This window comes from Emydura macquarii, unplaced genomic scaffold (assembly GCF_026122565.2).
Source record: "Emydura macquarii macquarii isolate MOO-44397 ecotype Brisbane River unplaced genomic scaffold, CSIRO-AGI_Emac_v2 contig_67, whole genome shotgun sequence".
In the NCBI taxonomy this organism is placed as follows: Eukaryota; Metazoa; Chordata; order Testudines; family Chelidae; genus Emydura; species Emydura macquarii.
In genome coordinates, this window is record NW_027130204.1 from 4,302,487 (window position 1) to 4,315,159 (window position 12,673).

The 12,673-nt window shown below is 51.6% G+C and overlaps 1 protein-coding gene across 1 annotated transcript; it reads right to left on the minus strand.

Annotated features, from left to right (window-relative positions):
• Positions 1-1,155: 1,155 nt before the first annotated feature.
• Positions 1,156-6,080, minus strand: LOC137147032 (homeobox protein MSX-3-like). The gene is made up of 3 exons (XM_067538698.1): positions 6,073-6,080; positions 5,144-5,586; positions 1,156-3,831 (listed from the first exon to the last, which is right to left on the minus strand). Exons 2-3 carry the CDS (start codon positions 5,577-5,579, stop codon positions 3,410-3,412), a joined length of 858 nt encoding a protein of 285 aa, XP_067394799.1. The 5' UTR covers positions 5,580-5,586; positions 6,073-6,080; the 3' UTR covers positions 1,156-3,409.
• Positions 6,081-12,673: the final 6,593 nt, after the last annotated feature.

The following is a 12,673-nucleotide window of genomic DNA, read 5'->3' on the forward strand; positions in this document are numbered from 1 at the left end:
TTTGCATTTACATTGTGGGCCACCCTAGCCAACTACATAGATTTAGCACAGACTTTCTGAGACATAGTATGGCTAAGTGAAGTGGCAGACCTAACTTTCAGTCAGAGACCAGGGTTCTCGTCCTAGTTCTGCCTGAAGTGACGTTGTGCAACTTCACTGATCCCCAGTTATCCCCTCTGTGAAGAGGGGGGATACTTGCCTCTGTCTTAAAGCAGGTATATGGGGCACTCAATGGTGAGTGTTAGTGATTAGCGTTCACAGGCTCCTGTTTCCCAGACTAGCTATTTTCCTCATGGCCAATTCATGCCACTACCACCACCACCACCTCACTGCAGCTGTCAGTCTATGCAGTTGTTTGGAAATAATGAAGAAGGCTCAGTGAGGCTTGGAAGCACCTTCTGTGCAGTAGGAATGTTTAAAATAAGAACAACGGTCTGATGGATCTACTCTGCAAGTGCAAAAAGAGATTTCCTATGGCTCACAAATCTGAATAAATTTTTATGGAGGAAGTGAAAGGCGCTGTTCGGACCCCACAACTATCCCTTTGCCAAAGGTCAAGTTCCTGCTCCATAGCCCTGGCGAGGTACAAAACAGCATTGGAAATGTTTTTAACGTTGGTGAAAATGCCTATTTTTTTATTGATCTGGATCTAAAAAATGGCTAACCTAGTTTGCTGAAACTTTTGAAAGAAAAGTTTGCCAAAGTTATAAGCAGTGAGTCTAGGGAACATTATTGTAATGGGGAGACTTTGTCAAAGGAGTGAGTCTCACATTGTGTCCTGAAGGCAGAGAGAGCTGGTTAGGAGAGGACTGGTAGGGGAAGACGTGGGTGAGAGACTGGGCATAGGAGGGCTCTTACTAGAGTTATTCCCACAGAGACTTGAGTAGTTGCAGTAGCTTCTTCAAAGGCTGGATCTAGCAAACTAGTGTCAGCGCAGAGTGTCTGATATCCAGCAGGTGGCGATAGTGCCTAAGGGAAGAGCAAAGGCAGGTCAGGAGCCGCAGCTCCAGCCCAGCTAGCCACAGTTTGAAACTTGACAGATCTCCAAGAAATGCCAGTGATTTCCTGTTCTGAGGGCTGCCGCTGCCCAGGCCTACTGCAAACACATGGTTTGCCACACATTCAAAATCAGGACTAAGTCCAGTTCAGAATGGCACTTTCCTAGGCCCGGAGCAGGTCAAGAGCATGGGAGCTGGGTGGTTGCCTAGGGGGCAGTGGGCTGCAGAACCCCTCCCCACCCCAGCTTTCCTGGGATCAGGAAGGGACCCTGGGCTTCCCAAAGCGTGATGGGGGTCACCCGGAGAGGTGCATTCCTTTGACACTGTGCTAGGGTCTGGGGGCTCCCCTGGCACCTTGGGAAGCTCCTTAAGAGCTGCAAAGACATGCTTAAAGCCCTGACCAGTGCCTGGGCTTTCCCTCCTTCCTGCTGATGACCAGCAGCCCCAGGCAGGGCTCTCAAGTATTGCTGCGCCTTGCCTGGCCTACCCCTGGGCCAGGAAGATGAGAAGTGAGCTGTGGAAGCACCACAAGAGCAGCAGCCCCTAAGCTATGTGGCATGGGGAGGGATCAGGGCTGCAGAAGGGAGTGGGCCAGAGCCACTACCTGAGGGCTTGGAGCCAGACCCTTGGCAAGTGGCAGGCCTGGCACGGAGACCGAGCCAGCCCCAGCGCCTGAAGCAGTGGCTCTTTTCTCCATCAGGGCGTCCACCTCAATCCCATTAACTCCTCTGCAATGGGCGCGGGGTAGCCTCTAGCAGTGCACACAGTAGCTAGCTGGGCACTGGATCAATGGCAGAAGTGACCTTTTGCAGTACATCCAAAGAGCCCCATGCATTACTGCACAAGCAGAGCAGGAAGCAACACCTGTGTGTGCGGCACAAGCCTGGCATTGGCCAAGCTAACCTGGCTAATCTGTGCATTATTTGACTGGAACCCCTCTTGGCTCTCCACTGTAGCCAGGCCTCGTCATGTGAGCTGGTTATGCTGGCCCCGGTTTGTTACATTTCGGGCAAAGTTACGATAGTAATTACAAGAAACAAAGCTGCGAACTGCACTGCTCCCATGATTAATTTAGAGGCTTTATTGACTGACTGCTTTGCACAAAACAGGGAGATTTCTGTCCCAGCCCTTTCAGGGCTCTGTACGGAACCCAAACTATGTACACAGAACTAGCTCTGCGGCTTTCATGAGGGCTGAGATGCACACAGCATAGACACAATTGAAAATACGGGCGAGAGGCCTATAAACAGATTAGCAACCTCAAATACAGCCCCCTAGAGACCCATGCAAAAATCAGACTGTCCCATATTTTCAGCAAGAGAGCGCTAAGGGACCCAGCCTAGAGTCACCATCAGCCCCAGGGAAGGCTACGTGGACCCAGCTGAGCTCTGTCCCACAGCCCTCAGTGAGGTGACTTTGTGGGTCTGACTGCTCGGGGGAGTAATGGCTGCAGGGTCAGGCCCATTGGTTCCATACCCTGAAGTTGTGACTGGGCACAACTTATTCATGCCTAGGGGAGCTTGCAGAGGGGTAGTTGGGAGCTGGTCACTGAGGAGCACTGGGGATGGCTGATTAACCAAACCCAATCTGGCTTTAGAAGTATGTGAGTGTGCTGGGGGGCTGGGGTAAGGAGTCTCCGCTCTTTGCTGTTTTACTCTCATTGCCTTTCCACACTTTGTGCAGCATCGGGACCAGGGGCAGCACTAGGCTTCTCACTTAATGGTGCAGTGTCAATGCAAGCATAGTCACATCCACAGGTGTACAGGCCACATGGTACCATCGTGCTGAGCCAGTCAGACCAGCAAAGGCCACAGACCTGCTCCCTGCAACCCCAGCATGGAAACCAGTGACTTGTGGTTGTTGTAAACACTCAGGCAAAAGCTCCTCTGGAGCAGGAGATGTGTGGGAGAGGGAGGTACTAACAGGAAAGGCCACTGAATTAGAGACCGATACAAGATGAGATCTTCCTGTCATACTGTGATCGGGTCTACCCTGTTCAGAGGCTGGTAGATGGGACTGGATTAACCATGACAGAAGAATGTGGCACAGTTCAGAGCTAGGCTCAGCCCTGTGCCAGCGGGGCCTGGGCAGGGACTGCATTGCACTGGGGCGCTGCAGTGAGGAGCCCTTGGGGAAGGAACCTTTTCTTGCCTAGAATCTGGGAGGCAGCAATCCTTCAGTCTTGACGTCCGAACACCATTCCCAGAGGATTTTCGACTGCTGCTCCACAGCCAGGGACTGACCCTCAGCAACCATGAGCCACTCAGTGCATGCTGGTGAGAGGGGGCTAGTCCACAGACAGCAGAGAAACAGGTTTGCAGGCCCGCATATTGCCCCGCTCACCCCATGTGCAGCTGTGCAAGCCTTGGGGCACTGGGCTCCGCACAGAGCCTGGCCCCTGCACCATGTAGTTAGGACAGGTAGTACATGCCGTAGGTGAGTGGCGCTGTGAACAGACCTGGGACGGGTTGCAGGGCTGCTCTGCTAGGGAAGGTGTTGGTGGCTCCATACAGGGTAGGGGAGCCCAGGTGTGCCCCCAGAGGGAAGGGCAGGGCAAAGGAGGGCAGCAGCGGCTTGGTGGCCAGTTTGAGCTTCTCCAGCTCTGCTTCCTGCAATCTCTTGGCCTTGGCCCTGCGGTTCTGGAACCAGATCTTGACCTGGGTCTCTGTGAGGTTGAGAGAGCTGGAGAACTCGGCTCGCTCGGCGATGGACAGATACTGCTTCTGCCGGAACTTCCTCTCCAGCGCCAGCAGCTGCGAAGTGGTGAAGGGTGTGCGGGGCTTGCGATTGTTCTTGTGCTTCCTCAGGGTGCATGGTGGAGGGCTGGGCTGCCCTGCAGGAAGACACAAACATACAGCCCAGTTGCTTAGTGCACAGTGGCCCAGGCCCTACTGCCAGGCCAAAGGAGCGATCCCTGGGACCCTCCAACCCTGGATTCCTGCCCTAGCCAAGTCAGCCATGGTGCTCCTCTTGGGCACCAGCCCTGCTGTGAATGTGTTTCCCCAGTGGGGTTAGCTTTGGTGCATGGCCTGGTCCCACAGGGCTGAGAAGCTGGCACGGCACAGAGCAGGTCTTCCCATAGGTGACTACACAACAGCTACTCACAAAGCCCCTATTTGGGGCCCAAAGACTCCCTCAGGCATGGCGCCCGGCCTCCTGAACTGTGATGCAGATAGGGCACTGGCCGTCAGGGAGCTGGGCACTGGGGCTCTGAGACTGCACACTTCAGTCCACAGGAGCTCCTAGCAAGAGAGCAAGCAGATCCCTCCCCTGCCTGCCAGCTTCCTAGTGCCTGGCTACAGAGTGGCCAGGGTGCCATTCAGCTCACAGGAGCAGTGCGGTCAAAGCCATGGGGTTCACCATGTGTCTGGCCTGGGCATGCGCAGAGGAGCTGAGCTCACAGACAGATACCAAGCCGGGTGACCTGCGGCCCTGGGCCCAGGTGGCATCCCTGAGGGAGAAGTGTAGGCCAGGTCCAAGAGGCCTGTGCACTACCAGAAATGCATAGTCCTATCTGCGGGAGAGAGAACTGGGCCTTTCCCCCACTGTTCAGAAGCGAGTGGCTAGCCAGGACTGCTGGGGGCGGAGGGATGGCAGGCCCAATGGCCTGGAGGGCTCTACCACGAGGCCCTCAGTCCCAGCAGAAGCCCTGGCTGGGCTGGGCTGCTCACAGAGTTTGTTGGTGCAGAGCACGGGATGCTGCAGCCGCTTCAGCGTCAACTTGAGGGTGAAGCGGTGGCGCTTCAACCTGGCTGGAGCTTCACAGTGCAAGGTGAGGGGCTGGGGTGAGTTCAGGGTGCACTGAATGGCTGTGTTCCCCATCCAGCATGCCTGGGGTTAACGTGCCCCTTCTGCTGGCTCTGGGGAGAGTGAGGCCGGGTCTTGACCATGCTGCTGCCCAGAAGAGGCCACAGGTGAGCTGAGCCTGGGCCTGGAGCTGGGGCCGCTCAGCCAGGGAGATGGTGGCCCACCCCACGGCAGGGGACTGGGAGGGAGCCCACTCCCCATGAATTTAGCGCTCTCCCGCTGCTCTGGCTGGCAGGGAAGGGGTCCCAGGTGTCCCATGAGCTGGACTGACAGCTGACCAGGCTTGCTGTGTGCTCAGACTCACGGAGGACCGACGCAGGGTTACTTTGGGTACTTACGTGGTGGAGAATAGGCAGACTTTGCAAACCAGGAGTTGGGCTCCTTCTCGCCCGGACTCTCCACCGCCGCTGGCTGCTGCTTAGCCCGCTGCTCTGGGAAGTCTTGGCCTGACTCCGCCGCATACAAGCCGCTTCGAGCCCGGGCTGGTGGTGTGTCGGAGGTGGCAACAGGCAGGGGCTGGTGTGGCCGGCTGTTCTGGGAGCCCAGCTTGCACTCCGCGATCAGCAGGGACTCAACGCTGAAAGGCAGCAGAGGGCTGGAGGTGGTTTGTCCCCTGCATCCTGATGCCTTGGAGCCCATCCTGGGCAGCTGCTCGTCTGCGAGAGGCCTCCCCTTGGTGAGGGTGGCCACTCCTTTGCTGGTCTCCTCCATGCACGTTGTCTCCAGGCTGAGCAACCTCTGGCCAGGATTCATCCTCAGGGAGGAGGGGGCCATAAAACTGCTGTAGGGGACAAGGGGGAGTCAGCTCTGCATATGCACCCCAGGGGGCCCCGGGCACTGCCCGGGAGCTCTTGCCCAACCGCCAGCCTCAAGGGTAATTTCCACAGTCCCAGCTCCAGCCTCAGGGGTGGGGTCCAGATTCTAGCGTCTCAGCTCCAGCCTCAGGGGTGGGGTCCAGGCTCCAGGGTCCCAGGCTCAGGCAGCAGCAGTGCAAGGCGCAGGGTGGGAGATGGGGTCCCAGGCTCCATGCTTGGGGCAGGGAGCAGGCTCGGGATGGGACTCGGGGAATGGGATCATGCGGGCTTCCCCTGCACTTTAACAGCTATAAAAGTTCTGCCGCTCCTCTTTCATGTGGCCGCCCTCCAATCTCCCCCCTGCCGCCCGTGACGTGCCGGGTGAGGGGCTGCCATTGGCCGCCTGCACTCTCAGGCCCGAGCTGCCTGGCTGGAGGGGGGGCTGGTGGCTAGAGCCGCCTCCGTGCAATTACCAAGCGGAGCAGCCGCCCCCCGGCCCATGGGGCGCTTGTTGGGCCCACAGGGGAGGGACTGGGAGAGAGGCTCCCCACACTCCCCGTTGGCATTTCCCTGCCGATTTCATCCTCTCCCCAAGATTCTGCCTGTGCGCCCCAATGTCCCAGCCAGCACAGGAAGTTTATTTCATCAGCCGCCTCCCAATCTGCCAGCAGCGGCCAGAAACGCTGGGAGTCCAGCCTGCCCCGGGGGCTGCTTTGCTGTTTGTGAGGCTGGAGATTGTGTCGTCGTCCCCCCCCTCCTCGGCCTCTCAGTTTTCTTGAACTTTGCTGCGACTTTCAGTCTCCTGTTTTACTTACCAGGGTAATTGTTAATTTATTACACTGGTCCTAAGCCCTTCTGCAGCGGAGCTTGTCTCGGGCCTTTCCAATTGTTGCTGTTTCATTTGAAAAGCACCAGGCAGTCCTTCAACAGAAATTGAAGCATTTAATAAGGCAGACAAGTTATGTTTTGGAAGGCGCCAGGCACAGCAGGATCAAAAGGGAAGCTACCTCAGGGAGAATGGGCAACAGTTAACTCCGCTTAATTGTCCTCTCCAAATTTAATGTCTAGTGCATGGCTGAAAGGGCTAGATTCGTACAGGCGAATTTTTTTATTGGCTGTTAACTGTTGGACTGCCGGAATTATTTGAAAAGAGGTTAAGTTCGGCATTATTACCACTAATCATGTTTTCACTGAGGAACAACGTTAAATACAGCTAAAAGTGGACTCCAGTGCATAGGATGAAAGGATCTTCCTTGCTTTCTTTACAAGAGCTCTTGGATTGAATGTTTGTTATATTTATTCCAGAACATTTGCTATTGTAAATGGTAGCATTGTACAAGTCTCCAAATGTGCTACAGTATGTGGGGATCCATTAATCTGAAGGTGGATTTATGTTTGTTTTTAATTTAGCATGTGTCAGAATGTATTTACTAAAGTGACATAACTCACAAAGTAATGGCATATTATTTTGAGAGAAAAATTCCCATTTACCACTCCAATCCGTAATGTTTTCTAAATAAGAAAATAGTCCTCAGCCTCTATTTTAAGATCTTTTGATGGTTGCTTAATACCAAGAGGGCTATATTCACGTCAAACGTTTGCATATACAGCTCTGCCTGCTCATATAGCCAGTAAACAGCTCCGTTTGGTCAAATTGCGAAGCAATAGTTAATGGGAATCTGCACGTCCCAAGGAGGAGTGAGTCTGTGATACTGCAGAGCCTGGTAGTCCACCAGTTCCAGGACAATGCACACACCTCTCCCCAAGAGTTAAATAAATACATATTCTCTATGATTTTGTGCTCACCTAGGAGTCCGCAATGTACTTGAAAATCGACTTGGTTTCCATAAAAATAAACAAATGTCAGGATCTCCAGATATTCTGATTTTGATCAGATAAGGTCTCAGGAGTTATAAAACTTTATTCCACTTAATGTCCATATTTAAATAATTGTCTACAAAGCAAGAAAGTGTGATCTACCTTTTTTGTGTCATGGGCACCCTCGTCTTTATCAAAACAGCCCGTGCATTATCCGATTGCTGGTCAACCCCGCTAATGTTATAAATGAGATTAGATTAACTACCTTCTTGACACTGTTTGACACTGCTGTAACTTCTGGGTCAGCGAGTGCAGATTGCATCCTCGTGCTGCTGATCAGAAATGAGCCAGGATCCAACAAACACTCCGGATGGAGATTCAGGATCCAGGGGCCTTGAGGAATCCCGGGATAGACATTACACAGGAAACAAAATGTTGGCTTTCAAACCCAGAGTTGACTGTGTGTGGGGGGGGAATCCCTGCCTAGAAATCGCTGGCACCTTTGTATTGAGAAAATCACAGCATCCTTATTCGGGCAAACTCTGGGAAAGTCTCAGCACAGCCTGCAAGCTGAAGGGCTGCAAGCAGCAGAGGCACAGCCCAGACTGCAAGCCGCACAAGCAGAGCGAGTGTCTGGAGAAGACTGCCTTTGAAGTTGCTGAGAAAGACCAGGAAGGTACATTAGTCCCCATTTTGGGCCAGCCCTGCAGCCCGTGGACACTTCCACAGGAGTCTGGCCTGGCCAAAGACTGCAGGATTGGACCCTTTGCCGCAGTCTGTGTTCTTATGTCCCAGCCTATCACCCCTTGAGACAGAACAGCCTTCAACCCCAAGGACACTGAGAACTGCCCAAAGAGATGCACATGCTCCCTGCTCATTCGGAATTGTCCCCTATGCATTCAGTCCCTGTAAATTTGCAACTCTACGCAGTACAGCTTAGCAGGACTGCTATCGGACAGGTAAGAAATGCAATGATATGTCGCTGATCCCTAAAGAGCAAACCGCAACTGGGACAAGGTTTTATTCTTAGACAAAAAGTTCACCAGCTTGATAACATTTAATGTGCATTATTAACTGCTCTGCTGCCCGACTTCGCTGACAGCTATCTGTGTGCATATATTGTGGCTGTCCACAGCTGGCATGCAATATTACAAATTATTCCGGGGGAGAGGAAGACATTTTTCAAAAGTGCTTTATTTTGGTTTTGCATGTAAATAGTTGGATCTAATGATCAGAGCACAGGACAATCCAGCTAGTATGGAAAATATATTTAGATATACAAATGTAACAGTAACATCGTTCTGAGCAATTTGGATCATTTAAGGACAGATCTGTAAACGTATTGTTTTGATATCAATAGATGGCTCATTGTGAGATGGAAGGAAAGTTCGGAACATGAACATCTCTTGGGCCACATTATCTAGTTACAAAAAATAAAGTCAAGCTGTAGGTAAGAACCGCAGCTTCATGTTCAGGAAACGTACAAAATATTTCTTTTATTTTAAAAAATTGTCATTTAATTAAATGCAGATTTGTTTTCAGTTTACTGAAATTGCTCAGCAATGCCAAGGAAATTAAATTAAAACAAAGCTCTCCCTAGTGCAAATATAGAAGTGTTGGCTGAAAAGCCCACAACACAGGCAAATTCCCTGCCTCTGAGTGACTCTCATGCCATGTTGTAAGAACTCCTCTAAGGTTATAAAGAAGATCTAAATTGATTGCAGATAATTGTTAACATTGTTTCTTTAAAGCTGGAGATTATGATAATCTGTTTTAGCGGTAGTAAAGGTCAGTGTGCTTTAGGGTGAAAAAATGTTTTAATAAACATAGATTCATTGCAGGGAGAAATTCTTTATTGATGTGAATTTAAATATATGCAATTATATATATATTTATACACACAAACAGAGGCAAGGAGGACACACATTTAAACTTGTATACCCTGGAATTTGTTAAAATGGTTTTTCTCTAAGAAAGTGCAGTGGATAAATAAACTGATAAGCAGAAAAATCATTATGAAATAACTCCCTGGAAATTCTGTGTTTTCATCTGTATGTGCGCCCTAGAGGGTTACATTCATGTTACCGTGCACACGGCCTGAATTCATGGAAAAAATAGCACAGAATGACTTTCTGGCCACTGTGCCTAACATTGAACTGCCTGCTTTCCTGACAATGCACTAGAATCAAATACAAGTGGGGATTTGTCTTCCTGGTAAATTTTATCATCATCATCATCCTCGTCCTTTTGTGGTTGTGTTTATGCCACCACTGATGCTTAGTGCTTTTGTAAGCACAGACTGGAAAGACTTCTCCTTTCCCATTCCCTGCAGCAGGACACACCATCTGCTTGCAGGTCGGTTCTTGTAAAGCTGTTTACAGCACACCATTATATCTGGCTCTCTCACCCCTACCCCTCAGCACCGGGGCCGCAGGAGTTGACTCTCCCCACCCCAGCGGAGTTCTGTACCCCTGCTCACTGAGGGGGAGATGGAGCATGTTCCCCTGCTTGCCCCCTCTTGCCCATGCCCCTGTAGCATCTTTCATTCTACTTCGCCCTGTTGCTATCAGTTCATATTCAAGGACCCAAATGCAATGATATTTTCAAATGGAAGGATGATGAATGAATGGTTTATATAATCTTGTAATACGTGATTGACATACCTAAGGATAGTTTCTTTTTATATTGAGTGAACTGAAATAACTCTAGTTAGATTTGACATTGTGAAACAAAGATACACTCAATGTAATAACACATAAAGGAAGCTGGAAGCTGGGCTGGCCTCAGACCAAGGTGTAGAATAATTGCACTTTCAAGGCATTTTTAATATTCAGAGCTGTTGGACTGTGAATTGCTCAAAAGTGTATGTGTTTGATCATTTGTTACTTACATATATTGGGCTGAAAATTAACCTGGGCTAGTAGCTTCAAATTTCATTTTCAAAAGACAGCTTGCTGACTGAGAGAAATGGACCCTATTTGCTCTGTATGGCCAATGGCAGCAAACAGTGGGAACAAAAACCAGTCAAAAAAGAGGATTATAAACAAGGGAGAGTGAGACCGGTTCCTTTCCCCTCTTTGTCTAAAGGTCCTGGAACCCCCTGCTTTCACCACACTGGTCAGAATGTAATTTCCCTCTCCTGGCAGTCACAGGGAACCGTAGGCATAGCTAGACTTCTATATTTGAGGGGGCCAGTACTCATGGGGTGCATTTTTCCTCTCCCCTCCTGACCCTGTCCTTCAGTACTGCCACCTGAGGGCTGGTGCCACCCTTCTCCCCAAAGGCAGTGCACCCCATAGATGCCCAGCACCCTTTCCCTTGCAGAACCATTCCCCACTGCAAAATAGGAATCCTCCCTACCTGCCTGCAAGCCAGATGGTGAGGAAGGGAGAAGGAAACCTTCCAGCTGTGCCGCTGCTGTTCCCCTGCCCAGATTCCCCATGCAAAAAATCCCCCTCTTCCAGATCCACCCCCCAAACTCTTCCCTACATGTGCTCTCCCTGTCAGGCAGGGCAAGTGCTGCATGCCCTGGAGCTGCACTGGAGGGCAAGGGTGGGGAGGTAAGTGGAAAGATGCAGTTTAGGGGGCAATGTCCCTACATGACCCCCCATCCACACCCTTGAGTGCAACCTCCTCCAAGATAATTATTTAAAATCGGTTAATTTCTCACTGGCTTAGGGCTGTCCTCCCACCTCCTCCCGCTCCACAGGTGAGCCTCCAACTTTCTGAAGAGTTGGATTTCCCCACCCCACCCCCCATCCCACATATAAGCCATTTTTGAAGTCTAAGGCCCAGTGGCCAAAGTCAATGTTTGCGCATCTTGGCCGATCTCTGACCTGGGCAAGCATTTGCTTGGTGCCTGGGCCCGGCTGCCATCACCATCAGTAACCCAGGCACCTGAGGAGGGGGAATGCTGATGTTCTCTCCAGCACTCGGGCTGTGTTCCTTTGCTGGACTGGCATGACTGGAGAGCTTATGCAGGCTGCTGGGCAGGAAAGCCTAGGGGAAGGTCCCTTGCTGTAACTTCAGGAGCTGATGGCAAAGGACAGCACCTGCCTATTGTCCCAGCCACAGAGAGGATAATCAAAAATTGTGCTGCTGTCTGGGAGAACACGTAGGAAGAGCCTGTGTCTGGGGTCCCAGCTCCTGTTATCACAGGCCAGCATGGTCCCTGTGCTGGAGTGAGGGTTCCAGAGGCACAGCTGCAGAGGATGAGAGCAGTTTTGTTGGGGACTTTTTCATTCCCGCCTCAGGCTCAGAGCCTGCAGGAAAACCTTTCAGGGTTGATGTCAATGCCAGTACGTGTTGTGGCGTCAGGTCCTGGCCTGAGCTGGGACAGCCTCCCATGCCAGTCCCTCCTGTTTGCTGGAGGTACCCAGCCCGAGCAGCTCTCCCATCTCTGGATCTTGTCCTCATGGATTAGCGGTTGGGGATTTGCAATGTTCCTCCTCTTATTGTAGTGGGTGTTGGTTATACACATACTTAGTCCCACTTGAACAGAACAGCCTTGAACCGAAAGAGAAACAGCCCAGAGGTGTCACAAGTTTTCCTTGGAGTCTCCCTTCCCAGCATGCTCTGGATTGGGCCGAGTGCTCTGATCCTGGTCTCTCTCCCACTGGCCAGACCAGCAATAACTTCTTTGAAAACATCTCCTGGGATCGGACATCGCTTTCTGCCACAATGCTGGGCTCAGCTTGTTCCTTCTCTTGAGCCCCTCGACGGTGGGGAAGGCACTTGCTAACAGAGGAGCCCTCGCTCTCCCTCTGCCAATTCCATCCACTGTTTGCAGCTCCCATGCCACAGGGACCTGTGGAGGATCCCAATCAGCTACATGTGACCCAGTGCAGTAACTGGCCTCTGTGACGATGTGGGAATTTTCTGTAATATTTTTATGAATCCTAGGCGTGCCTCAGTTTCCCTCTGTACGGTGCATTGCTACCCAGTGGGTGTGAAAGGGTTAACAACACTCCTGGAACAGTGTGGCCGGCTGGAAGGGGGGTGTCACCTCCCTGTGTGGGGGGCACCAATAGTGCCATTACAGAACTGGTTCAAACGGACCCACCTCAGCAGAGGGCCCAGCTCGACACAGAGATGCCCCAAGAACTGAACAACCCCCACCTAACAGCAGAAAACCCTGGCAGGGATGTGAGGACTGATCTGGAGAACAAGATGTTGGGGGACTGGGATTAGGGGGCTTTTTGGAAGGACTCAGGAGCCTGGCCCTGGGGAGAGACAATCAAATCGAGCTGGGGAGAG